The sequence below is a fragment of the Bos taurus genome, chromosome 24 (assembly GCF_002263795.3).
Source record: "Bos taurus isolate L1 Dominette 01449 registration number 42190680 breed Hereford chromosome 24, ARS-UCD2.0, whole genome shotgun sequence".
Lineage (NCBI taxonomy): Eukaryota > Metazoa > Chordata > Mammalia > Artiodactyla > Bovidae > Bos > Bos taurus.
Genome location: NC_037351.1, coordinates 41,856,059 through 41,882,801, shown reverse-complemented (window position 1 = coordinate 41,882,801; position 26,743 = coordinate 41,856,059). Strand labels below are relative to the sequence as shown.

The following is a 26,743-nucleotide window of genomic DNA, read 5'->3' as shown; positions in this document are numbered from 1 at the left end:
CTTATTTCAGATGCAGTAACACGTTGATCCTCAGTGTATCCTAACACCAACCTTTCATTGCTATTTTATGTTTATGCACCTGTTGCAAAACAGTAAAATTATTTTATTCATTAGTATATTAGTTTCCTGGATAAGGAAATGGCAACCCACTCCAGTACTCTTGCCTAGAGAATTCTGTGGTCAGAGGAGCCTGGTGGGTTGCTGTCCATGGGGTCACACAGAGTCGGACACGATTGAAGCGACTTAGCATGCATGCAAGCACTGGAGAAGGAAATGGCAACCCACTCCAGTGTTCTTGCCTGGAGAATCCCAGGGACGGGGGAGCCTGGTGGGCTTCCGTCTATGGGGTCACACAGAGTGGACATGACTGAAGTGACTTAGCAGCAGCAGTATATTAGTTTCTGTGGCCTCTGTAACAAATTACCACTAAGTGTGGCTTAAAACAACAGATACTTATTCTCCCAGAGCTCTGGAGGCCAGAAGTCCAAAGTCAAGGTGTGAACAGGGCTGCAACCCCTCTGGAGATGCTAGAGAAGAATCCGAGGTGAAGCCTTTCACCTTCTGGTGGTTGCTGGCAGTCCCTACGGGCCCCTACGTTCACATGGCCTTCTCTGTGCATGCGTGTGTGTCTATGTGTGAGTGTGTGTGTTGAGTCACGTTCTTCCTCTCTTGGATAACTCCACTCTGAAGACCTCTAAGATTCACCCAGATAATTATGGATTATCTTCTCATTTTGAGACCCTTAATTTAATTACAATCTGCAAAGACCCTTTTTCCAAATAAGGTAACATTTACAGGTTCCTGGGGTTAGGATCTAATATCTTTGGAGCCACCATTTAGTCCACTACTGTGTGTACTAACAAATTTCACATCAACTTCAGAATTTGGTTAAAATCATCTCTGACAAATAACTCAACGTAGAGAAATGTAATAACAGGAAAAGGTATAATTACTACTCATTGAAAATATAAAAGACATTCAATCAACCGATTGTTTTATATGATGTGAAAACTATTTCCCTGTTTCTAATTCTCTTATAAAAATAACTGAGGCAATGTGAAAAGTAATATTTACCTAAGTTATATGTAAATTTGCCAGTGATTACTAAACAAATCTAGGCGTCTCTCTTTTTTAAATAATATGGTTGAAAATTATCAGAAGTTGAAGTACACAGAATACCCAAGGCTGCCTCAGATCCAGCTCATTCCTTCCCCCACACATTAGCAAACTTTTTATTGTCTTTCATAAGGCACGGGAAACCCCATTACAGGATTAAACATACTATATTTCAGATGGAGTTTCTGGCCACCCAGGCTATTACCTAGTTTAGAGTAAGATTGGTAAATACACTCGAGTTACAGCCATCCAGTTTCTCACATTTTCATAAGCAATACAATTCTAGAGTTCTGGTGTAGCCCAATGATTTATTTAAGAAATCATGAGTGTGTTGCAGGGCTTCCTCGGTGACTCAGCTGTAAAGAATCTGCCTGAAATGCAGGAGACACAGGTTCGATCTCCGGGTGGAGAAGATCCCCTGGAGGAGGAAATGGCAGCCTTGCCTGGGAAATCCCATGGACAGAGGAGCCTGGTGGGCTACAGTCCATGGAGTAGCAAAGAGTCAGACATGACTGAGCGACTAAACCACAAATGTATTAAAAGAGCAGCATCAGAGTTTATCCGTCCTGACTATGGCCTTGAAGCCAGAATGACCCAGCTCTGCGCTGTACCTCTGCCCCACTCATTGCCGCTTGACCACCTCCTCCGCTTCTCATCCTTTCCCTCGTCATCTCCCCTGAGCTTATCTTATTCCCATGTCCAGTAACCAGGTTCCATATTGTACCCACAGATCACCCCTGTGGCTTTGGCAACTTCTGCAGACCCCTCCCAGTTTCCTGGGTCTCATCTTCACTGCTTCATTTTCTGCTTGTTGACATCCTCTGCTGCGAGAAGTGAGAGAGACCTTACTCACCCTTGACCTGCAGAAGTCCCCATGCCCCTGCTGGTCAGCTCAACTCTTCCCTCCCACAGAGGGGATGTTTGGATGTATTTCACTTGAAGTGTTGCAAAGACATGGAATCTCCATCCGGGAGATAAACAAGGGTTATCAAGATCTCACATTTAAGCAAGTCAATGAGGTGTAGAAAAGTCCTAAGAATTACAAATCAATTTATTAATTTTAATTGGAAACAGAGGAGTTTTCCGTGTCCTATGAATCTCTAAATAGTTTTCCCAGAGGAGAACCTATGATTTCCAAGTATTCATTGTATTCAAAACAGTTTCTCAACTGGCTCTGAATAGAGCTCATTTCTGACATATGCACCCATCTTTTTGCCTTCAACCCGAATATCAACAATAAACATGTGTAGTGTCTGAACCATATATAATAAATCTTGGCCCTTTTTTTTTAGGAAAGAATCAGTACCATGGGTGGGACTTGCAGAGGAGAAATGATGGCAGCTGTTATCCAATGTGCAAAACTCCCGATTTTATTTTAGCATCTTTAAATCTAAATGCATATATGAAAGTAGCAATCCAAAATGAAGTGAGGTTATTGTTCAGATTTGTAAATGCTTTTTTTAAAAAAACTCAGATACAAAAACAAAGTTTATTTGAAAGTAATCACCTTTATCATAAGAGTGATTTCAAGCTGAGAGGGAGAGATGAAATTATTTAAGGAGATGAACATAGGAAGGAGAGCCCCAAAAGCCACTGATGTAGAATTGATTCACTAAGAGGCTTCTCCGATTCCAGTTACTTGGCTGTCCGTGAGAGCCTAACAACACACCACAGCCTGGCCCTCCTTAACCGGCATGAGTTAAAGGAAATCTCCTTAAAACCTTCTCTGGGAGGCGACTGGCTTCATCTGCCATTTCTGAGAATCATTAGCTGGCTGGTGACTTCCTCCAAGCCATCTTAATGTCCATGAAAGATATTGATCTATGAGTCATCAGAGCTGCATTTAGCTTTGCCTTTCAAGCTGCCCTCCTGTCTACCCTCATCAAACCCCACCAGTAAGTGGTCTCTGGAGGCCAGAGGCCCCCAGATGTTTAGTGAAAGCAATCAAGACCATGGACACGCTCAATGCCGGAGCGACCCTGCTCCTCTCCCATCTTTCCAGGCCATGTCTCACCCTTGCTTGAAATCACCATCTTAACCTAAAAGAAGCTGACTTGACATTTGAGCATAAAAGCACCAAAATTTCTACCGATAGGCAACAGAAAAATCACATTTTCTCCCGGTTTTAACAATTCACCTTCTTTCGTTTCAATCACTGCCTCTCCTTACCAACTTTAACCTCATGTTCACCACTCTCTATGTTTTCATATATTCGAATCAATCATTTTTTTCTGCTCTAGAAGCTGAAAATCTTGATCTTCCCGAACCATGGAGCTTTACCTGGCTCCTTGCTACACTGATCCTTATAGTCATCATTGCCGTGGCTGACTCTTTTTCACCACGGGTGTAAAGGAGCTCCTGATTAAAGTGCCACTATTATTTTAGAATTTGCAGCCACCTTCTCTTTGTACTTTTTGATTTATTTTGTTTTTTAGTCAACTTCTATCTCCACGGAATGTACCATTTCATAATTCCTTTGCAAGATCTTAAAAACATGCCCCAAATCACAATGGGATTCTCTAAGCAACAGTCTACCAACATCTTTTACGTATTTACTGAGTATAATTTGAAACATTTGAACATTTCTGCCTCAAAGAGACAGACATGTTAAGCATCCGAGGAATAGGATGAATCCCCTATGAATTCAACCTCTGTGTGGATCCCCACCATGAAATTAAATTGTTCACACTTGGAGAAAAATGCATTTCTAAAGCATCACTTTGAAAAGCAGACCCCCAAACTCTCTCACCCTGCTCGTATCCTTTGCATCTTTCTGAGTGCCTAGCTCATAAGCGTTTCCTACTCTCTTTGGATTTACGTTCCATGTACTATCTTTTGTGAAACTCGAGTGTTATAATTTGTCTTTTGAATAAAGCATAGAGTTTATTTATTTTTAAGGCCTATAGTTACAGGGGAAATCCGATTGGATGTACAATTGAATCTGATTTCTCAAGAACAGATGCCTGGACATCTGGGTGTTTAGCAGCTCTGCATGTGGTTTTATTACTGGTGGTTTGAGAAATGCTGGTTTAACCTGGTCCTGACCACCCTGAGTTCACTCCCCTCCCTCCTGCAGGGGGAGCAGAAGGGGATCTGACACCGCCTCCCCCCTGGCCAGCCTGCTTGAGGGTAAGAGGTCAGCACAGGCCTTCTGCCCTGCGGTATGGGAGCTTGGTGACCGGCCCTCCCAGCCCTCCGAGGTTTCTCTCAAGGTAGGGGAATCGTCTGGAGCAATGGACACTGACTGGCCTCACTGCACCTGTGGCCTCAGCATCATGGTCTTTCGGTCTGTGCTTCAAGGCCTGCATTCCAGGGGGACCACAGACCACTTGGCACCATGTCCTCCCGGGCCTTTGGAGAAGCCCCCGCTGGTGCTGTTGGGCTGACTCCATGGGGCCCTGAGGCAGAGTTTCTTAGGACACCCCCTTCCCTGATTGGTAGTGTCCAGATGTGAGCTCCTATATCTCCCTGGAAATGACCTTTTTTCTTTTTTTTTTTTTGAGACTCAGCCCAGAGGGCAGACCCTGAGCCTCAGCTAGAGCTGCTGAGGGTTAGATTATGTCCTCCCCCAAATCCACACATTGAATTCCCAGCCCCCATACCTCATAAAATGACTGTGTTTGGAGATAAGCTCTTCAAAGACTTGATTAAACTAAAATGAAGCTGTTCGGGTGGGCCCTAGTCCAATCTGACTGGTGTCATAAGAGGAGGAGGTTTGGACACACAGATGCCAGGCCTGCACATGAAGGCAAAACAGTGACAGGGAACCATCTCAAGCCCGGGAGAGGCCTCGGCATAGACCAACCCTGACGACGCCCTGGCCTCGGACTTCCGGCCCCCAAGGCCGTGAGAGAGACGTGTCTGTTTAATCCCACGGTGTGTGGGATTGTGTCCCGGCAGCCACGGCAGTTGGAGCAGATGTGTGCACAGGCTCAGGTTCACAAAGGGTCTGCACCTTTCTTATCCTGCTGTGTCTCAAGGCTTGGCAGCATCTTAACTCTTGGCAGCTGGTGAGTGGCTGTTTTCCTGCATCCCAGTGAATCCTGCTATCAAAGTCTTGGTGACTTTTGCTTTTATTTTCCTATCAGTAAAAAATGTCCACGTTTATCACCCATTTGTTCTTACTCTAATATAAACTGTGCCTTTGGCTTACTTTTCTGTTGAGGTGCTCCATTTTTCTTACTGATTTACTAGAGTACTTTTTAGAGTAAAAACATTGAATTTTATGTCATATATTTGGCAAATATTTTTTCAGCTTTTATTTCTTATTGTGTTTCTAATTTAGCATGGAAATGTTTAAATGTTTTACATGTTCAGAAGTCTTTAATTGCACTTGTATTTGAAAAATTCTTTGCCCGTACATGAATCAGATGGGTGGAAGATTTAACTAAATCTTCTTCAATTTTTAAATGATTTCATGTTTTATTTTTTAATATTTAATCCAGTTTTTTATTTATTTGGTATCTGGCATGGGAATAAGGATGTCAACTGATTTTTTTCTCAAAGACCTAAATTTTTCTATACAATTAAAAATGTAATAATCTAGTCATGGTCCTTTGAACTGAAATATTTTCTTTTTCCTATACTACTATTTACACACCAAATTCTGATTTTTGGTTATTATTATGATTCATTGCTCTCTTTTCTTCCTTCCTCAATAGTACTATTGGTATCACCACACTTGTACACAATGACTATACTAATTATATGTATATTCAGTTCAGTTCAGTTCAGTCACTTAGTCATGTCCAACTCTTTGTGACCCCATGAATCGCAGCACGCCAGGCCTCCCTGTCCATCATCAACTCCCAGAGTTCACTAAAACTCATGTCCATTGAGTCGGTGATGCCATCCAGCCATCTCATCTTTGTCGTCCCCTTCTCTTCCTGCCCCCAATTCCTCCCAGCATCAGAGTATTTTCCAATGAGTCAACTCTTCTTATGAGGTGGCCAAAGTACTGGAGTTTCAGCTTCAGCATCACTCCTTCCAAAGAACAGCCAGGACATATTAGTATTATATTAGTATAATTATCGGAGAAGGCATTGGCAACCCACTCCAGTACTCTTGCCTGGAAAATCTCATGGGTGGAGGAGCCTGGTAGCCTGCAGTCCATGGGATTTCGAAGAGTCGGACACAACTGAGTGACTTCACTTTCACTTTTCACTTTCATGCATTGGAGAAGGCAATGGCACCCCACTCCAGTACTCTTGCCTGGAGAATCCCAGGGACGGGGAGCCTGGTGGGCTGCCATCTATGGGGTCTCACAGAGTCGGACACAACTGAAGCGACTTAGCAGCAGCAGCAGCAGCAGCAGCAGTATAATTATACTATATACTAATTATGGGGCAAATTTCTCTTCATTTCTTCTCTTTTTAAACTTTTTCCTGTCTGTTCCTATCTATGTTTTTTAAGTATTTTTTCAGGTTCTCCCAAGGACTCATTGAAATGTTGCTTGGGAATTATAGTCTGCTAATTAAGTGGAAAGAATCGATATCTTGTCTCATTTCATTTAGACCTATTTGTTGACTATGTCTTCAAACTTCTAGATTTAGTCTTAATCATCCTTACCATTCTAGTTAGGACTGTTGCCAGGTATTTTTTCATCACTATTTTCCCATGAAGATTCCCAATCACTTATCACTGAATCAAAAGGACACTGTTGACTTCTGGATATTCTCTGAATACCACCATTTTGTCAAGTTCTCTTATCAACTCAAACAGGTTTTCCATTGATTCTTACAAAGACTCTAGTTAGATTTATCATCATTCACAGTCAAGACGATTATCTGGAATCATGCTCCTAATTAGAAGTGTGTCTTATTTCTCCTTCATGCTAAAGATTAGAGGTGACAACAGCTGCTTGGCTCATTTTTTTATAGTACATGATTCTTAGTTAGCAAAATGGAGTGTCCATATTTGAGTCTTCTGAGTACAGAGAACATGACTCTGTCCTGGCCACTGTCTGATCATTATCCAGTCAAGAGAATGGTGCTGAGGTTGTTTGAGGAGCATGGACCAGTTCTCTTATAGTGTAGATTTCCAGATCCTCCATGGATCAAACTAGACCCTCAAGAGCCACCCATTTGCTCCTGGTGTCTCAGGCCCCCAGAATTGCCTGCCCAGAGTTGCGTACCCGTCCCTTAACTACATGTATACACATGAAATATATGTATACGTGTGTGTGTGTGTGTGTGTGTGTGTGTATGTGCTCAGCTGTATCTGACTCTTTGTTACTGCATGGACTATAGCCTATCAGGTTCCTCTGTCCATGAGATTTCCCAGGCAAGAATATTAGAGTGGGTTGCCATTTCCTCTTCTAGGGGAATCTCTCTGACTCAGGAACAGTACCTGCGTCTCCTGTGTCTCCTGCATTGGCCAGTGTTTTCTTTACCACTGAGCCACCTGGGAAGCCCATATGAGTACATACACATGCATATACGTACATACACACATACTCTGAGGCACCTGAGAGCAGGTGTCAGAAACCCAGTTGCCAGAACAACAAAGCAGGAACTTGCTACTGGGGTGCTGATGTCATAATGGCAGCAAGGGTCACACTAACTGAAATTTGAATCATAAAGTTCTTGGTGGCAGCAAATCACAAGTTTTGCGTTGTCTCAGATTGTGTGAGCACGGGTCAGTAGAAAGAGGTCCAAACTTAAAATCTGGAACCATGGCCTCCATGTCAGCTCTGACACTGATGAACCCTCTAGAGGTTTACAGAGCCTGTGAAATTCCCTGACGTCACCATAGTACTTCCTGTACACGAAGGAGGTTAGATACGTGACTCTTTCAAATTCTTTACTTCCAGAAATATCTTATCAGAAATCTCAAAGGTTCATGAACATCAGAAAAGAAATTCCCACTCATCATTAAATCATGTCCCTCTACAGAAGAGTATTTTTGGTGTCAGTTCTAGGAAGTCTTGTAGGTCTTCACAGAATCATTTAACTTCAGCTTCTTCAGCATTAGAGGTTGGGGCATAGACTTGTTACTGTGATGTTGAATGGTTTGCCTTGGAAATTAACCAAAATCACTGTCACTTTTGAGATTGCAGTCAAGAACTGCATTTTGGATTCTCTTGTTGACTATAAGGGCTGCTCCATTCTTTCTCAGGGATTCTTGCCCATGGTAGTAGATACAGTGGTCATCTGAATTCAATTATCCCATTCCCGTCCATTTTAGTTCACTGGTTCCTAAAATGTTGATGTTCACTCTTGCCATATCCTGTTTGACTCATTTGAAAAGACCCTGATGCTGGGAAAGATCGAGGGCAGGAGAAGAAGAGGGAGACAGAGGACGAGATGGTTGGATGGCATCACTAACTCAACGGACGTGAGTTTGAGCAAACTCTGGAAGATAGCGACGGAAGGGAAGGCCGGCATGCTGCAGTTCACAGGGTGGCAAAGAGTTGGACACAACTTAGCTATTAAACAACAACAACAAAAGAATGATCTAAATTTCCAATGTTGCCACTAGGACTACATGAGTGAGTGAAACAAATTTTTTCAAGAGTGAGTGAAAAAGAAAAAATCAAGATTAAAAAAATAGGGGACAGGGACTTCCTTGATGGTCCAGCAGTTAAAACTCTGGGTTTCCAGTCCAAGGGGTACAGGTTTAATCCTTAGTTGGGGAACTAAGATTCCACATTGCCATGCAGTGCGGCCAAAAAAAAAAAGGTGGGGGGAAGTAGGACAGCTGGACTTCCCATCTATATCAGAGGAAATGATATTATAATTTCACACCCGTTCCATCAACAAGGACATGGGCACAACAGGTATTAGGGCTTTTCAGAAAGGGTAGAGTCGATGTTTCTGATTTACAAGCAGGTGCCACTTGAACACACACTTTTGTCACCCCTCATCTTTCTTCATAAATAAGAAAATCAGAAGCTATGAATAGCCGACTATTTCTAACGCTTTTGGAACACATGATCACTTTAATTCTGCAATGAGTGTCTCAAGTTTTTCGTGCAGGGCACCAGAAAACTGGCCCACCTTTTCTTCTTTTCTATAAAACTGGAAGGTTGGAATGCAATCGACCTTGCACTCTCTCACCAGTTCCTCACACTCGTCGGCATCGACTTCCAGGAACACCACATCCTCGTGCTTCAGGGACAGGGCCTGGAAGAGGGACTTGATGGTCTTGCAGGGCCGGCACCACGTGGCCGAGAAGTCCACGGCCACCAGCTGCTCACCAGCTTCCTTTAGCGCCATCTTGAAGTCGTCTTTGCTCAGGATCACCTTCACCAGGTTGTCATCCAGGAGCTCTGTGTCTTCCTCTGACTGCAGGCTATTGCCTTCTGCGGACCAGACTGTGTGCTCTAAGGACCTGGTGGTCTCACCAGCCTTGAGTAGAATGGTTTCGGTTGAGGACTTGGGGGTCTCACCCTCCTTGGGCAGAATGGTTTCGGCTGAGGACTTGGGGGTCTCACCCTCCTTGGGCAGAATGGTTTCAGCTGAGGACTTGGGGGTCTCACCATCCTTGGGCAGAATGGTTTCGGCTGAGGACTTGGGGGTCTCACCTTCCTTGAGTAGAATGGTTTTGGTTGAGGACTTGGGGGTCTCACCATCCTTGGGCAGAATGGTTTTGGCTGAGGACTTGAGGGTCTCACCCTCCTTGGGCAGAATGGTTTCGGCTGAGGACTTGGGGATCTCACCCGCCTTGGGCAGAATGGTTTCCGCTGAGGGCTTGGGGGTCTCACCCTCCTTGGGCACGATGGTTTTGGCTGAGGACTTTGGGGTGTCACCCTGCTTAGACAGAATGGCTTTGGTTGTGAACTTGTGGGTTTTACTCTTCTTGGGCAAACTGAATTTTGCTGGAAAATTGGGGGTATTGTCCTGCTTGGGTGAGATGTTTTTTTCTGAAGAAGTGGGGATGTCCACCTGCCTGTGCAGGGCAGTTTTGAGTGGGAATTTGGGGGAGTCAGCCTGCTGTGATGAAATGATTTTGCCTGGGAAACTGGGGGAGTCAGTCCGCTTGGGTGGGAGGATTTGGTTTGGGGAATTAGGGGAGTCAGCCTGTTTGGGTAAGATGATCTTGGCTGGGAACTTGGGGGAGTCAGCCTGCCGTGATGGATTGATCTTGGCTGGGAAATTGGGGGAGTCAGCCGGCCATGATGGAATGACTTTGGCTGGGGTGTTGAAAATGTCACCCTCTTTTGTCGAGATGGTTTTTTCTGAGAATTTGGAGGCATAAGACTGATTGGGCAGAATGGTTTGGATTGGGGAGATGGGGGCATCAGCCTCCTTGGGCAAAATGGTTTTGGCTGAGGGCTTAGGGGTGTCACCCTGCTTGGGCAAGGTGGTTTTTTCCGAAGAATTGGGGGTGTTGGCCTGCTTGTGCAGGGTAGTTTTACTGGGGGGATTGAGAATGTCACCCTCTTTTGGCAGGATGTTTTTTTCTGGGAAATTGGGAATGTTACCCTGTTTTGGTGAAATGGTTTGGATTGAGGAATTGAGGGTAGCAGCCTGCTTGGGCAAAATGTTCTGCTGGGGGGAATCGAGAATTTCCCTCTCTTTTGATAGGATGGTCTTTTCTGGGAAACTGGGAGTGTCAGCCTGGTCGGACGGGACGGCTTTTGCTGAGGAATTGAGAAAGTCCCCCTGCTTAGGCAGGACAACCTGGGCTGGAGAGCTGGGGGTGTCACCACTCTGCTCAGGTGGGAGTGTGTGCACAGCCTGCAGGGCTTCGGATGCCCCCACATGTGTCCGTTGAACATTGCTGACCTCGTGGACAAAGGCCTCCAGGGGGTGTGCTGGGACCTGGAGAGTCACATGGCTGGACATAACCTGTAATAATGGGCTTTCTGAAGAAAAAAAAAAATATCAGAGAAGAAATAAAAGCATTCTGATCATCTACTCCAAGGAAGATGGACAGGAGTCCTTCTTAGAGCGCGTGAAGGTAGTCTTCTAACTGATACATTCATTTGCATACTCATATTCCACACAAGACCAAGCGGCATGTGATTACACGTAATCTTCACCTAGGTTTTTTCCCCTTTAACTACAAACTTCTCTGCTTAGCTTGACACTGCAGCTGACCCCCTAAGCACACAGGTCCCCAAAGCAGCCCCTTCCCTCCTCCTGACCTTTATCCTCACCTTCATTTGTTTCTCCTTGGTTGTCTGACCTCATTTCCGGTTCCTCCAGGACCCCAGCTTCATCACTTTCCATTTCCAGTTCCTGGTCTCTACCCACCCCTACTTCACAGCTGCCTCATGGCACCAGCAAGGCCATCCCCTTCAACCTTCTCCAACCAAACATCATATGTCAAGTAACAACCTGTACTGGGGTAGAGCCTACAGCCGGCCTGCCCTCTCTGTTTTCACAAGTGTCCCATTTGAGAGTTTCATGACACTCTGTGTTTTGGGGCTGCTCTGTGTGTGGGGCCATGCCGTGCCTGAAGTGAATTCACAGGCATTATTTCCTACAACAAACCACTGAGGTAAGTCCCATTGTGATCTCCACCTTACAAGTGAGAAAACTCAGCCTTAGAGAAGTTATGGGACCAAGTCAAGGTCCCAGAGCTCATCTGTGGGGCAGGTTCCGAGCCCACACTCCTGATACTGGGCTGGGCTGCCTGCCGAGTGCCCCATCCAGGGGGGGTGACTTGAAACCATCTTTCCTACCCCCTTCCTCCAGGTCGTCCCCAGCCACAGCCTTCTCTTTGTGACTTGGCCACCACAACCATCTACTAAGGTCTCCTCTGTGATCTCCTCGAACTGTGGTGCTGGAGGAGACTCTTTAAGGAGATCAAAATAGTCAATCTAAAAGGAAAACAACCCTGAATAGTCATTGGAAGGACAGATGCTGAAGCTGAAGCTCCAATACTTAGGCCACCTGATGCAAAGAGCCAACTCATTGGAAAAGACCCTGATGCTTGGAAAGATTGAAGGAAGGAGGAGAAGGGGGCAACAGAGGATAAGATGGTTGGATGGCATCACTCATTCCATGGACATGACTTTGAGTAAACTCCAGGAGATAGCGAAGGACAGGGAAGCCTGGCGTGCTGCAATTGGGGTCGAAAAGAGTCGGACACAACTGAATGACTAAATAGCAACAACAGGTCTCCTCTCAACCACATCACCCTCTTCTGCAAAGTCCTACCTGCTAATCAGATGTCCAATTTGGATATTGGGAAGGGAGATTATGACATGGAGGAGTTCTCTAACTGAGAAGAGGCAGTAGTGATGGTTCCCCATCCATGTGACAGAATCCTGGCCTCCCCTCTCCAGGCAGAAGCCTCAGCAAGGACCCAGGTTGGATGTGTTCAGAAGAGAGCTGGAAGCGAAGGAGCACCTGCCTCCCGCACCACCTGGAAGCCTAGGAAATGCCACAGCCATGTGGGCTCCATGTGCCCATGGCAGTAGGGGTGATGGGCAGATTGCTGGGCCAGGGAGGTCCTCTCATCCCAAGTGGGGCTGTGATGTTCTAAGACTTGAGCTTCTCTTCGAACCAGGAGAAGCTCAAGAAGAACAAAGAAGCCACAGTACAGGGCGATTTGCAGTGAGAGGCAAGGACCAGGGGCACAGGCTTGACCAGTGGGTGACAGCACGGGCCCTAACACCAGACAGCCTCCTCCATCCTTAACAGTTCCCAGTTCCAGGACCAGGCCAGACCAACCGCCTCACCTGGGAACCAGCAGGAGGCGGGGGGCTCAGGAACAGCAAGTCCATACAGCCCTGTGAACCCACAACCAGCCAGAGTTCGCACAGCCCTGTATACCCACATATTACGGAGAAAGGGCAGGAATCGGAAGACAGAGCTGTCACCAGAGTGAAACCATGTTCCTTAGGCTGAAATCCCCCAGGAGCGTGGTGTCCACAATTAATCAATATATTAATATGTAATTAATCATTAATAACACCACACTGCATATTTGAACATTGCTAAGAGAGTAGATCTTAAAAGTTCTCATCACAAGAAAAAGAAATTTTAACTATGTGTGGTGACAGATGTTAATTAGACTTACATGGTGATCATTTCACAAGATACACAAATATAGAATCATTATGTTGTACATTTGAAACTAATATGTGTTAATTATATCTCCATTTTAAAAGTTTTTTAAAAATCTTAATTGAAAAAGGAAAAAATAACAGAAGCTGACATTTGGCTCCTCCTTTCTTCCTAGTCTGGGCTTCCCTGGTGGCTCAGTGGTAAAGAATCCGCCCGCCAATGCAGGAAATGTGGGTTCAATCCCTGGTCCAGGAAGATCCCCAGGAGAGGAAATGACAGCCCACTCCAGTATTCTTGCCCTAGGAAGTCCCAGGGACAGAGGAGCCTGGTGGGCTACATCCAAGGAGTCACAAAAGAGTCAGACACAATTTAGTGACTAAACAACAACAGCTCTTCCTAGTCTATGGTTTTATGTGACTTACTAACTTCTTGGGCCTGTTTCCTCATTTGTAGCATGGATGCAATCATGGTATCTGCCTGATACAGGGATTGTGAAAACAGAAGGTCATGTGATATAAAACACCTGGTGCAGGAGCCAGGGCAAAGCAGGTCACTATACTCGAGTGTCTTGCTTATGAGCATCGGCTCTGTGCCAGGACTGAAAGAGGTGTTCTCTGTCGAGTGAAACCGTGCAGCCCACTCAGGAGACCCCTAGGGTGTCGGAGACTGTGTACACATGGCCCCGCTGGTTGCCCAGAGCCCCCACGGACAGTTCCTCATGAATATGGTGGATATCATACCTTGTGTGACACCTTGGGGGCAGGGGTTTTGGGAACTCAGAATCTTGCTTGGGTTTTCTGACAGCAATCTGGTGCATATATCACAGAGCCTACAGCAGAGCCAAGGATCAACCGATGAGCAAACAGCAGGATTTCTGCAATGGGACATGCAGACATTGTCCCTCTCCTTGGTGGGATGAATAACTACAAAGAACATCACATCCGCTCAGCTCTGATTTCACAGCCAGAGGAGTCTGTATCAAACTGCAGAAAAAGTCTCTTCTGAAGCTTTCGAGATTCCAGAATTGTGGGTAAGGGTGCATTTGAATTACACTCTGCATCTTATATATGAGGAAACTGAAGCTTAGAGACATTGGTCTTCCAACCCCTCCACCCACTGCCAGCAATTGACTTAAAAAATTACAATTATTCAACCCAACGTTATAGTAAGAAAAAGACAAACTTGATAAAACTTAAAATATTTATTAGTATGAATCAGTGTGCGTTAAACCAAAAATAACAGATACAATTGGACAACGTGGAAGGCAGTGCTTTACTACAGAATACAAGGTGGACAGGTAGGTCCTAAGGTCTGCAGCGGCGTCTTCTATACGTGAGAACTGGGTCCAGCCCAGACAGAGGCCCCTTATGAAAACACGAGGGAGGGGGCAGTGTACACAGTCAAGTGCTGACACTGGATCTTTGGGTCTGGTTTTAGTAACGAAGGTTAAACCAGAACCTAACGGGGCTGAATGTGGCTCAGAGCCCTTTCTTTCGCTCGTTATTCAAGTTGTGATCAGCGTCACAGAGTAGAGAGATGCAGGGCCCTGAGGGGAGCCTATTGGGCCATCACAGGTCACGTTCCTCAACCTCAGGGGACACACCTCTGTCACCTGAGCTCCCCTGGGTCCTCCACGGGGTCCAGCCCTTTGCTTGGCTAAAGGCTGGCTTCAGCTCTCCAGATTTCTCTGGTCTGCAAGCAAGTGCCCTGACACACTGCTCCCCACTATAAAGACGGCAGCTCAATTACGAGCGTGCAGCGTTGGCACAATTCCACTGCCACTTGGGGGAATTCCCATGGGGAGACAATCCCCCTGAGAGCCCATGCCCGATTTCCACGATTGAGTCATGAGCCACACTCAGCCAGGGAAATGGATCACATGTTGCTGTAACAAATGTGAAGTTGTATTTACACACGTGAAGGAAAACAGAAGAGCACATTTGGGGGAACTGGGTGAAGGACGCTGCTGAACAACTTGGAACAACAGTAATGTCCAGGCCTTTACATCACATCACACGGTTATGGTTCAGAGATTAGAACAGTCAGAAAGTAATCTCAAGGCAAAATAAAGGAAGATAAGCAAGGCTCCTTGTGGACAAAGCTCGAGCCCCCATCTTCAGAAAAGACCCCAGGTTCCTGCAAATGTCTATGTGCCCGTCTTCTCTTTCCACAACTGCTCCATGGAGTGACTATAGGCAAGCGGCCGGCCAATGCCTTGAAAAGTTAAGGCTGCACAGAAAGGCAAACGAGCGGCTCCCAACCACGTGGGCTTCTGAAACTAAGCCATAGGCTCACGGGTGGGTAGCCTGCTCCGCGTGGTTAAGACCAGCTCTTTTATGCAAGATGGGAGTGCTGAACAGCCAGCCCAAAGCTGCAAACTCCTCAGGGCCATGCACCTCCTTAGCTAGGGAACTTTGTCTAGAGACAAGCTCTGGTCCTTAGGGACTGCCAGGTGATGAAAAATTCCAAAATAAGCCTGCATGCCACCTGGAACGAGGTCACTTGAATGTGCAACCCACATTTTTTTAAACTTTGTTAAGAGGCAAGATAATGGCTCAGCCTTCAAGCAGAATCACGGAGCCCATAATGTTGACAAGGTGCACAAAATCCTTAAAGCCCTGCAAAGTGTACCAAGGTGTCCAAGTTCCAATTTGCCAACAGTTTTAGGGGAACCCATCTGGAGTTTAAGCTCTTGAACCAAAAATAAGTGTTTTCAGCTTCCATGTCCTAAGATTGTCAAATGATTCTGGCAAGCTGAGTAAAGTGGTAAGAGCACCAAATTGACAACATATTCTCAAGTTGAAAAACACCTACATCTGAGATTTCAAACTGTTTTCTTCATTGCAGCCCACGTGAAGAAGTGTGAATGGGGCCCTGATCTCTCAAGGACTCTCACTTTTTTTGACAGCAGACTCAGTATCCCCAACCATCAAGGGCTGGTGGGACCAGCATGGCAGGGCTCAAGAATGGCTCAAACCAAGTTACAGAAAGTTTGAGGTCTTTCATCGGCCCATGATCTCTTTCTTGATTTTTACACTGTAGGTCTTCAATGAGTGTTTGTTGAGCCTTGAAGGTACCAACTGGCCCTGTTACCACACTACCTGGTCAGCCACATCTCACCCCACAAAAGGCACCAATCTGAATCTCCTCCAAGGTTCACTTCCCATCCTGAGCCTTCCTAGGAAAACAACCGCTTCTCAACCCAGGTTTTTATGAAAATTAGAAAGAAAACAGGATGTGAACTTTCAATAGGGACAGTTTTCTTCCCTTCCCCTCCACTGGATTCAGACATCTTTAATTCACTGGGATTCCCAGGTGGCTCAGTGGTAAAGGATCCACCTGCCAATGCAGGAGACATAAAAGACGCCGGTTCGATCCCTGGGTCAGGAAGATCCCCTGGAGGATGAAATGGCAACCCACTCCAGTATTCTTGCCTGAAGAATCCCAATGAAGGAGGAGCCTGGTGGGCTACCGTCCATGGGGTCACAAAGAGTCAGATACGACCGAGCACAAAACAATTCACTGAGCTGACAGGGAGTCTGAAAAGGGAAGGTTCATCAGAGCCTGTTCCCAGCTAACAGGCATTCCAGGGGTAGGCTTGTGTTCAACCTTAATACCCACCCCACCAAAGCTTGGCCCTTTCCTAAAGACCCTCTGATTTCGTAGTTTTGGGCGGGGCAGGGAGGAGGGGCAAGCAGGGGGGCAGGCGTCTAGAATCTTACTGTGCCAGTACTTCTGGCTGGCTTTCCTATAATCAATTATTCATTGATATTGTTTAATATGAGAAGTTTGCCCTACAATTTACATTCAAACATCATCCAAGTAATTTGTTCCCGGGATATGGCACTATGTCACACTCTTTTAGTAAAATAACACTCTGTGAGAAACTTCCCTAAGAGAGTGGGGATTTATTACCCTGCAGGTCATGCAAACCAGGTGGTCTCTGGAATAACATTTATATCCTGCATTTGTCACTGCTTACTCGGTAATGACTCCAAATGATTTCCAACACCAGGCCTCCAACTCCCAGCGCAACGTGAAATACTGTAGTCGGGTTCAGTTGGTTTATATGACCAAGGCTTAGAAAAATGTTCATGGAATAAAAGTCAGAGATGTAGACAACAGTTCCTAATACATCTTTCTCCACTTTCATAACAAGCTCGAGTTCTACCGTAGATGGTCCAATTACACCTCACTGAAAGGAAAATTAAGGGAACCTTTCGGCAAAGGTTGGTGGAGTAACTAAGGCAACAGCACTGAAGAAGTTCCTGACATTTGATTAGAAACACAGGAAATCAGAGTGGAACATCACTTTAGAACCTCACACACATAAGCCAGTAAGACTTTTGTACAAATTTAAGAATATTTTAAGGCTTTTAACAAAAAAACTCAACTATACTTAATACCTAAAATCCGTTCCCTCTGAGTGAATTTCACACACCAAAGGCCATTCTGTGGCAGGGTGGTGGGTTTTCCCAGAGTTTCCCAGAATCCTTTTCCAGGGACACTTCCTGCCCTGTTCTCTGCGGGGCTCTCCTCCCTCTGAGCCAGGGGCCAGACTACCGAGGAGGGAGGCCCTGAGGAAGTGCCCAGGGAGGGAGCTCCGGCCTCTTCAAGTACAGGGGACCCTGCCCCGGGTCAGCAGCACCGCCGGCCGACCTGCGAGGTTGGCTTCCCCAGTTTGATGGATCCACTGTTTCCGTTTTCATGGGGGTCCAGGGGTGGAATCTGGCGACCTGCAAGGAAGGGAGGCCAAGGGTGAGTTCTTGTTCCCAGCTGACCCCCTGTGCAGATGGGGGCCTGCTCCCGCTCCCCGACATCATGTGTACAACCTGCAGGCTGCAACCAGGTGGAGGGGCTACCTCTTCCAGTGTTCCCCCACCATGCCACCCCCCAGCCTGGGCTGTGTGACGTCAAACATAGAAAGTAAAGGAAAGGTAAAACCAGCTTTCTGCATCCGCCTTCTCCACACAGGCATCAGCACACTGCTCGCTCCCAGCCTTCCCCCATCCGCCCACTAGAACGACTGCCTCTCAGTTTCAACAGCAACAGTGAGGCCTCAGCTTCTTAAAATAGACCTGGCTGGGGAACTGCGATGGTCCCAGCAACACTGCATTTTAACACCAGGTTTCCATCCCTCATCCTGCCAACGCACACAGAGAGTTAACGGGAAAGCCTCTAGAGACATTCTTCACAGGAAACAGTATCTTAATGCCATAAACAAGCAGAGCAAAATGTTAGTCGCTCAGTCATGTCTGACTGCTTGTGACCCCATGGACTGTAGCCTACCAGGCTCCTCTGTCCATGGGATTCTCCAGGCAAGAATACTGGAGTGGGTTGCCATTCCCTTCTCCAGGGTATCTTCCTGACCTAGGGATCGAACTTGAGTCTCCTGCATTGGCAGGCGGATTCTTTACTGCTGAGCCACCAGGGAAGTACTGCAATACTCTTATGATTTCTTAAGTCATAAAACTGTGGTGCTGGAGAAGATTCTTGAAAGTCCCTTGGACAGCAAGGAGACCAAACCAGTCAACTCTAAAGGAAATCAACCCTGAACATTCATTGGAAGGACTGATGCTGAAGTTTCAATACTTTGGTCACTTGAGCTGACTCATTGAAAAAGACCATAATGCTGGAAAAGATTGAATACTTTGGTCACTTGAGCTGACTCATTGAAAAAGACCGTAATGCTGGAAAAGATTGAAAGCAGGAGGAGAAGGGGGTGGCAGCGGATGAGATGGTTGGACGGCATCACCAATTCAACGGACATGAGTCTGAGGAAACTCCAGAAGATAGCGAAGGAAGGGAAGCCTGGTGTGCTGCAGTCTATGGAGTTGGAAAGAGTCAGACTTGACTTAGTGACTGAACAACAACAGTGAGGCAGCCCCTTAAAAAGAGCAGGAAGCCACTAGCGCTGTGGAAACACACTGAGAACTCAGAACCTGTGGTCTGAGTTACCTGGAGCTTACTGAAAGCTTAAACATATTTACACAAAAGAAGAGTTCCAGAAAATGCCATAGCATTCGGTACCAAGGTGATCACCTTGGAACACTGTTGAATCAGTATTAATTACATGGGCACAGAATAGGGCAAACACACACACACACATCTGAAAAGGCTCTGGGCATCCAACCATGTCTGTGCTGTTACAAAATGTCCTCTGAGAGCATAGGCACAGTCTCCAAACAGGTCCTCCGGAGGATAAATCCCACAGCAGGGTGTTTATTTTAATAAGGCTTGTATTATGCAAGATTTTGCTCAGGAAAAGTTAAAAGACTTTTTTTTTTTTTTGAGTTCTATCTTTCTGAAAGTTGACAGCTCAGAGAAAAAGCAGGTTTTGTAAATGATTCCTCAAGAACAAAGTTATGGGAGAAAACTGATTCCAAGCCTGTAAACTGTATATTGTGGTGGCTCTGGACTGGGGCTGTGACGCTTTTATACACAACAAAAATAAAACAGCACACTCAGCGGCAGCTGTCCTGGGGATGGCCGCTTCCTGCACAGGCCTGGCATCGTCTTCCTGCCAAGCTGCTGTCTGGGTACTTCCCTCTCTCACCCTGGCCCCAGGATCTACCAGGCTCCACTTTGGTTGGATGGGTGGTAGAGGGGCTGGGACCTGCCTGTCACTTCCATTTCTCAATTCTGATTTTCTGAATTATCCAGAGAAGTAGACTGACTATGCTTACCAGCTTCCCTGGTGGCTCAGATGGTAAAGAATCTGCCTGCAAGAAAGAATCAGCAGACCTGGGTTCAATCCCTGGGTCAGGAAGATCCCCTGGAGAAGGGAATGGCAACCCACTCCAGTATATTCTTGCTTGGAGAATCCCATGGACAGAGGAGCCTGGTGGGCTACAGTCCATGGGGTCACAAACAGTCGGACACGATTGAATGACTAACACACTAACAAACTGATTGTGTCTACTAGGACTCGGCAGCATTTGCTGTTAATCACGATCTCCCAGTCTCTCTATTTGGGGCGGAGGGGTCCTCTCTGACCCACTGCAGAGCTCACGATCAGGTGGCCCCACCCCAGGAATACAGAATGGAGCTGGCACCACACTGGTGACACCTGAGGTCACCCTCTAAACTGTCCTTTTGCTGCCGTCAAGAAGACAACATTGGGACTTCGAGATAACCTGGAACATTAGCGTCTAGACCTAGGAAGGCGCTAACGCTCTGTGCAGGATGAGCACAGCGTAGGATTCAGGAAGTGGATTCAGCCAGGATGCTGGCAGGAAATTCTGGTTGGGGATAATGAGAGTGCCATGGAGAGAAGTAGAAAATAGGGAGGGAAGGAGGACTGCAGGAAGTTACCTGGCAGACGTGACAACTGGTCGGAGGCGGGAAGATGAGAGAGAGAGGAAGAAAACTGAAGTTCAAGTCCAGGAGCCGTGGGAACGGTGGTGCCCCAGCAAAGATGGAAGTAAGGGGCGAGATCACCATTGACCTTGAATCCAAAACACCAAATGTCTTCAACATGGAGGGGCTTACGTTCCTTTAAAATCATTAGGCTTCCTTGCTATTCAAAGGCACCATTTCCCTTTTAAAAAAATTAGTAGACTATATTTGGGGGGAGGGGCAGTTTTAGGTTTACAGAAAAAATCAGGCATGAAGTTCAAAGAGTTTACATATACTCCTCCTCCTCATCCCCAATGTCCTCTAACACCTGTCATGCGTGGGGACCATTTATTACAACTGAAGAGCCACTGCTGATCATTAAGTGAAGAAATAAGAAAACAACTCAAGGGACTTCCCTGGTGGTCCAGTGGTTAAGAATCCGCCAGCAAACACAGGGGGACACAGGTTCGAGCCCTTGTCCAGGAAGAGCCCACATGCTGCAGACCAACTAATCTCACAAGCCAAGACTTCAGTAGAAGCCCACATGCTGCAACTGCGGAAGCTAGTGCTCCACAGCAAGAGAAACCACCGCAATGAGAAGCTAGAGCACCGAAACGAAAAGTAGCCCCCGAATGCTGGAGTAGAGAAAAGCCCACATTAAGCAACAAAGACCCAGCACAGTCAAAATAGATAAATACTTAAAAAAAAAAACAGCAAATCAATACAAAATGGGAAAATGTTGAACAGACACTTCATCAGAGGAGACACAAGGATTGTGAATAAGCACATGAACAGGCACTCAACACTGTCGGTCATTGGAAGATGGATGTCAAAACCACAAGGAGAGACCATCACAGTTCCATCTGAATGGTTGAAATTTAACAACTATCGTCCCACCTGCTGGCAAGGAGCTGGAGCTACTGGAGCTCTGCGGGATTAGGGGTGGGAATGAAAAATGCTAACACTGCTTTGGGACACAGGCTGGGGGACCCATAGAATATGGACTATTGCCTATGAGAGGAGCCAGCCACACTCCTTCGAGGTGTTTATCCACACAGAAACTTGTGCGTGAAATCTCATCACAGTCTTGCCTGTAATCACTAAAACCTGAAAACCACCCAAATGTGTAGGTGAATGGATTAACAAATTTTTACTCATGCTATGGAATGCCATGGGAGACTCTTAAGTGTGCCTTGGACAGCAAGGAAATCAAACCAGTCCATCCTAAAGGAAATCAGTCCTGAATATTCATTGGAAGGACTGATGCTGAAGCTGAAGCTCCAATACTTTGGCCACCTGATGTGAAGAGATGACTCATTGGAAAAGACCCTGATGTTGGGAAAGACTGAGGGCAGGAAAAGGGGGCAACAGAGGATGAGGTATTTGGATGGCATCACCAACTCAATGGACATGAGTCTGAGCAAACTCCTGGAGATAGTGGAGGGCAGAGGAGTCTGGTGTGCTGCAATTCATGGGGTCACAGGGAGTCAGACACAACTTAGCAACTGAACAACAAACTTGGATCAGGACAAATGACCTAATTGCACGAATAAAGAAACTGCATGGAGGGAACCTACTGTGAAGGAGAGGCTTGAAAGGCACACCAGCTAATTTTATCACTATACATGGAGCTTATTTGCATCCTGACCCAAACATACTGTTAAATGCAAACAAATCATTTCTGATAATTATAAGCTACTAAAAATTTGAACATCACATGTTCAATGTCATTAATATGATAATAGCATTATGACGATGAATGCCACCATATAATTGCTTTGTAAAAAAAAAAGTTACATACTGAAAATATTTACAGATGAAATGATGTTCTGGATTGCCTTCAAAATAATACAGGTGGGGGAGGGGCAGGCTGGGGGAAGTGTGGGGTAGGGATGAAGGCAGCTTGGTTTTGAGTATGGTCTGCCCTATATATCTGCAGGTTCTGTATTCTCGGATCCAACTTACCTCAGACTGAAAATATTCAAGAAAAAAATTCCAGAAAGTTCCAGAAAGCAAAACTTGACTTTGCCACACTGGCAACTATTTGAATAGCATTTACATTGTATTTACAACTGCATAGCATTGTTATGGTCTTAGGTATTATTTGCAATCTGGAGATGATTTAAAGTATATGGGAGGATGTGCTTAGCTTATACACAAACACAATGCCCTTTTATACAAAGGATTGAGCATCTTTGGATTTGGTGTCAGTGGTCCCGGAAGCAATCCTCCAAGGGGCACCAAGTGATGACCGTACCTGATGTTCATTACATTCTTCAGTTTACTGGTGTATATGTTTACAGTTTTCCATAACAAAGTCTTTAAGTCCCCTGCAATCTGACCACCATGAAACAACCACTGTTAACATCTTAACATGTGTGTTCCCTTTGACTCTTCGCCCAAAATAATATATTTACAATTACACAGTCTACGTGCTTAGTCTCTCAGTGATGTCTGACTCTTTTCAACCCCATGGACTGCAGCCCTCCAGGGTCCTCTGTCCGTGAAGATTCTCCAGGCAAGAATACTAGAGTGGGTTGCCATGCCCTCCTCCAGGGGATCTTCCCAACTCAGGGATTGCACCCAAGTCTCCCTCACTGCAGGCAGATTATTTACCGTTTGAGCTGCCAGGGAATGTAGTCTATGGTTCACATTTTATAAAATCAGGGTATTATACAAAGTGTTCTGTAATTTCTGTTTCACACACAACAATTTATCTTTTTATGTCAGTAAAGACAGATTTACATCCTTGTTTTTAATCACTAGTTTACACTGGTGTTCCAGGATTACTAAAAAATCGTTTCCCAAGTTTTGGGCAGTTAAGTCATTTCCTGTTTTTCACCAGAAGCTGCCATCTGCAATAAGAAGTGGGCAGACTGGAGGCTCAGAGCATGGGTTCTGGAGTCCTGCTCCCAAGACTGACCCCCTGTGACCGGGAGTAAGTTGCAAACCTCTCCACACCTCAATGTCCTCATGTAAAGCAGGGACGATAACAGAGACGACTTCATAAGATAAATGGGGCATTAATGAGCTAGTAAACATTGAAGCAATTATTTATTTCAGACGTAATTACCCAGTATAAGAAAAACGCCTGAAAAATCCCATGGACAGAGGAGCCTGGCGGGCTACAGTCCAAAGGGTCACAGAGTCAGACACGACTGAGTGACTAAGCACTACATAAGCAAAACATTTGTTTTTCCTAAATGAAGTAGACCACCAGGCTCTCAGGAATTCCTTATGCAAAGTCCCCATCACTTTGAGCCATAAAGACCTTATACAAAAAAAAAAAAGAAAGGGACTTTCCTAGTAGCCCAGTGGTTAAGACTCTGTGGGGGGACTGTGGGGAGGTTAAGGGGGGCACTTTCAATTCCTAGTTGAGAAGCTAAAATCCCACATGCCACATGGAGGGGAAAAGAAAAAAGACCTCATATGCATGAAGAGATTTACACTGGTTGAGCCGTGCAAAGGAATACCTTTCGAATTAAGAGACTAATGCTCGGATTTAGGCTTGTCTTCTTCTGTGAAGTCTTTACGTCATTTTTTATTGAAAACATGACTTTGCATAAACCTAGGGAGGTCTCCTAGCTCTTGCAGAAATCCCAGGGTGAATTTCAGATACACAGAGCTGCACTGATGCTGGGAGAGAGCTCTGGAAAATACAGGGAGCTGCATGGGGACAGGGTGACAAATACACACGACTGTATATAACGTAGATAAACAACAAGGACCTACTGTATAGCCCAGGGAACTCTACTCAATATCTTGTAATAGCCTATAGGGAAAACAATCTGAAAAAGAATACATACATATATATAATACATATACAGACACACACACACGTGTATAACTGAATGACTCTGCTGTACACCTGAAACTAACATGACATTGTAAATCAACTATACTCTAATTAAAAAAAAAAAAGATCAGAAATGAGGAAAACCTTTCCACATCGACTCTTTATCCACAGGTCTCGTACGAGGGAGACACTGTTTCTTGTTGATGATCACCAGACACGAAAAATGACTACAAGCTTCTCTTGTCTCCTTTGCCCAGAGTCATTCAGCTTCATGGGTGACTTTGGTTTTCCATATCTTTCTCACTCTTTTTTTTTTCCTCCCCTCAACATACAGACATAAAATGCTGTAGAATATGTAATTGTGTAAGTAAAATAAATTTTATTTGGCAACGGAGTTACTTCATTCTGAGTCGTGAAACACAGACTGGAAGGGTGAAAGCACAGACTCTTGGAGACAGAGAACAGCGAGGGGTCGTGTGGGTCTGCAGGAACCTGGGCAAGGCTGCAGGGTTTAATGTCTGTGGCACCAGATAAATTAACTCAGAGGAAACGCTCTGCTCCAGAGCTCCGTGGCTTTTATCCTCTGAGCCCCAGAAGCATAAAGATGCAAACTATCCTGAAAACACAAACCAGATACTTACTGATTCCTTGAAAGAGCTCTTCGATATTAATTGCATTCTTTGCACTTGTCTCAACCACGACAGCTCCGATGGACTCCGCATACTCCTTGGCATCCTTCAAAGGCACTTCCCTGGAAAAGAGGGCAGACCAGCAGAGGTGAATGCCCGTCTGTACAGAATAAATAACCCTGCAGAGCAAAGAAACAGCTCACATGCAAATAGCTTCCTCGTGGGCCTGCAGAATAACAACTCGGTCACCCAGTAAGTATTAGAAACGTGGGTGAAGCTTTTTCAAGCTTGAAACCCAGTCTGTGGCATCCATGGAGACAGGACATGCGTGTATAAGCTACTGTCCCTGGTCCCACCAAAGGAGAGAACTCCAGAACAGTAGGAAAGGCATTATAAGTGAGGCCAGCTTTCCGAGTTAGGATTGGTTCCAAATTTTTTTCCCATAATAATGACTCAATGTTTTTTAAAAATTGCACATGTGCACACACTCGCATATGTGCTTTTCTAACACTTTCTGTATATTGCCTTTTACAAATCAGAGAAAATACATGATGTGATCTGGAAGACTGGCAATGAACACATTTACAGTTTCAACGGCGTATTTGAACTTTCTCCTTTAAAAGGCTGTTACTCTAAAGGTTTAGGTCATGAACTCAATCCAGATGAATAATCTAAAAAAACATTTATTGATGTACTTTCTCAGGTGAAGATACTGCAGCGGACTGAAAGATTAAAAAAGACCCAGTTCCTATTCTCCAGAAGTCTATTCATTGATTCAACCAATATTTAGAGAGAACAGTTGTATGCCAGCCCTTTCTTGTAGGCAGTCCCTGCCTTATGGAACATACACCGGAGAGCAAAGAAACACACACCTATGGACACACTAAGCCACACTATTATAATGTCTGCAACACGGAGATAACAAAGTAAGTGCTCAGGAGTAGAGGGTAGAGAGCCGAGCGTTTGATCCAAGGAACCAGGGCAGGTGCCATAGAAGCGGCCACTGAAGTGTGGCCACCAGGGGCAGCAAGAACACGGACCAGAGCCTGACAAAGGCCCCCCAGGTTGGGTGCGCCCTCACCCCTCCTGTGGTGTGGGACCCACTGCCATGTGGACACCTGAGCCATGTCGGCTGGACTCTAAACTTGCCTTATCATTCTTACGAAGGACACCCCAGGCAAAATGACCCTTTTGAATCTACCCTCTTCCTCATTTCTAACAGACAAGCCCCCAGGCCTCTCAGTTATTATAAAAAAAAAAAAAGTCTTTGGTCTTTTTGGTAGCGATGAATTTTACAGAGGAAATATCCCAGAAGAGGGCTTTTCTAGGTTCAGTTTGGCAAGTTACTCTACTTTTTTTTTTCTTTTTCTTCCTGGCCGTCTTTATCAAACCAAAGCTCATAGGATGGGGCTCCTCCCTGCCCTAAGGTGGAGCAGAGGAGACTGTTCACAGGTGTGGTTGTGGGGGGAGCCCTCTGGCCACCGTGGAAGCTGTGGAGAACCCTCCCCTCCAGGGAGGGAAGGTCAGTTCAGGCTTCCGTGTGTCCTTCTAGGGGGACCAAGAGGAACAGAATACTGTCTACCAGGATTATGGTGAGAACAAAGTCACTCATGACAAAATCCAAACCACCCACCCTGAGGGAGACGGGAAGCCTTCGAGAAGGGCAGATGCTGTCACAGCTGACAACGCTGGGCCCTGGAAAGTGGAGAGAGGATAAGTATGTCCACCGATTTCCCCCAGGTTTAGAACAGGTCTCGTTAAACAGATGACCTGCCAAGGCGATGCGGTACTCGGGGCGGAGGCAGGGCCAGCCCAGCAGGTTCTGCTCACACTGCTCCCATCCAACCACCCAATAGGAACCCACACTCCTGAGGCTGTTCCTTCAGTCTTTACAGACAAAGAAA

At 45.7% G+C, this 26,743-nt stretch overlaps 2 protein-coding genes across 2 annotated transcripts in view; both read right to left on the bottom strand.

The window, feature by feature from the left end:
- Positions 1-143: 143 nt before the first annotated feature.
- Positions 144-14,200, bottom strand: TXNDC2 (thioredoxin domain containing 2). The gene is made up of 2 exons (XM_024984562.2): positions 11,219-14,200; positions 144-10,924 (listed from the first exon to the last, which is right to left on the bottom strand). The coding sequence occupies exons 1-2, from the start codon at positions 11,289-11,291 to the stop codon at positions 9,051-9,053; spliced, it is 1,947 nt and encodes a 648-aa protein (XP_024840330.1). The 5' UTR covers positions 11,292-14,200; the 3' UTR covers positions 144-9,050.
- Positions 14,201-14,262: 62 nt separating this feature from the next.
- Positions 14,263-26,743, bottom strand: part of RAB31 (RAB31, member RAS oncogene family) — an 81,616-nt gene continuing 69,135 nt past the window's right edge. The window contains exons 6-7 of the mRNA NM_001076944.1: positions 24,852-24,961; positions 14,263-17,812 (exon numbers count right to left, since the gene is read on the bottom strand). Of these exons, the coding sequence (NP_001070412.1) occupies positions 17,715-17,812; positions 24,852-24,961 (208 nt within the window). The 3' untranslated portion in view covers positions 14,263-17,714. The remainder of the gene's footprint in view (positions 17,813-24,851; positions 24,962-26,743) is intronic.

Bases quoted from the DNA above. Each gene is read 5' to 3' on its own strand.
- TXNDC2 (XM_024984562.2), bottom strand. From the start codon at position 11,291: ATGGAAAGTGATGAAGCTGGGGTCCTGGAGGAACCGGAAATGAGGTCA. The intron at 10,925-11,218 runs GTGAGGATAAAG...TTTTTTCTTCAG, and splicing joins CCAAGGAGAAACAAATGAAG to AAAGCCCATTATTACAGGTT.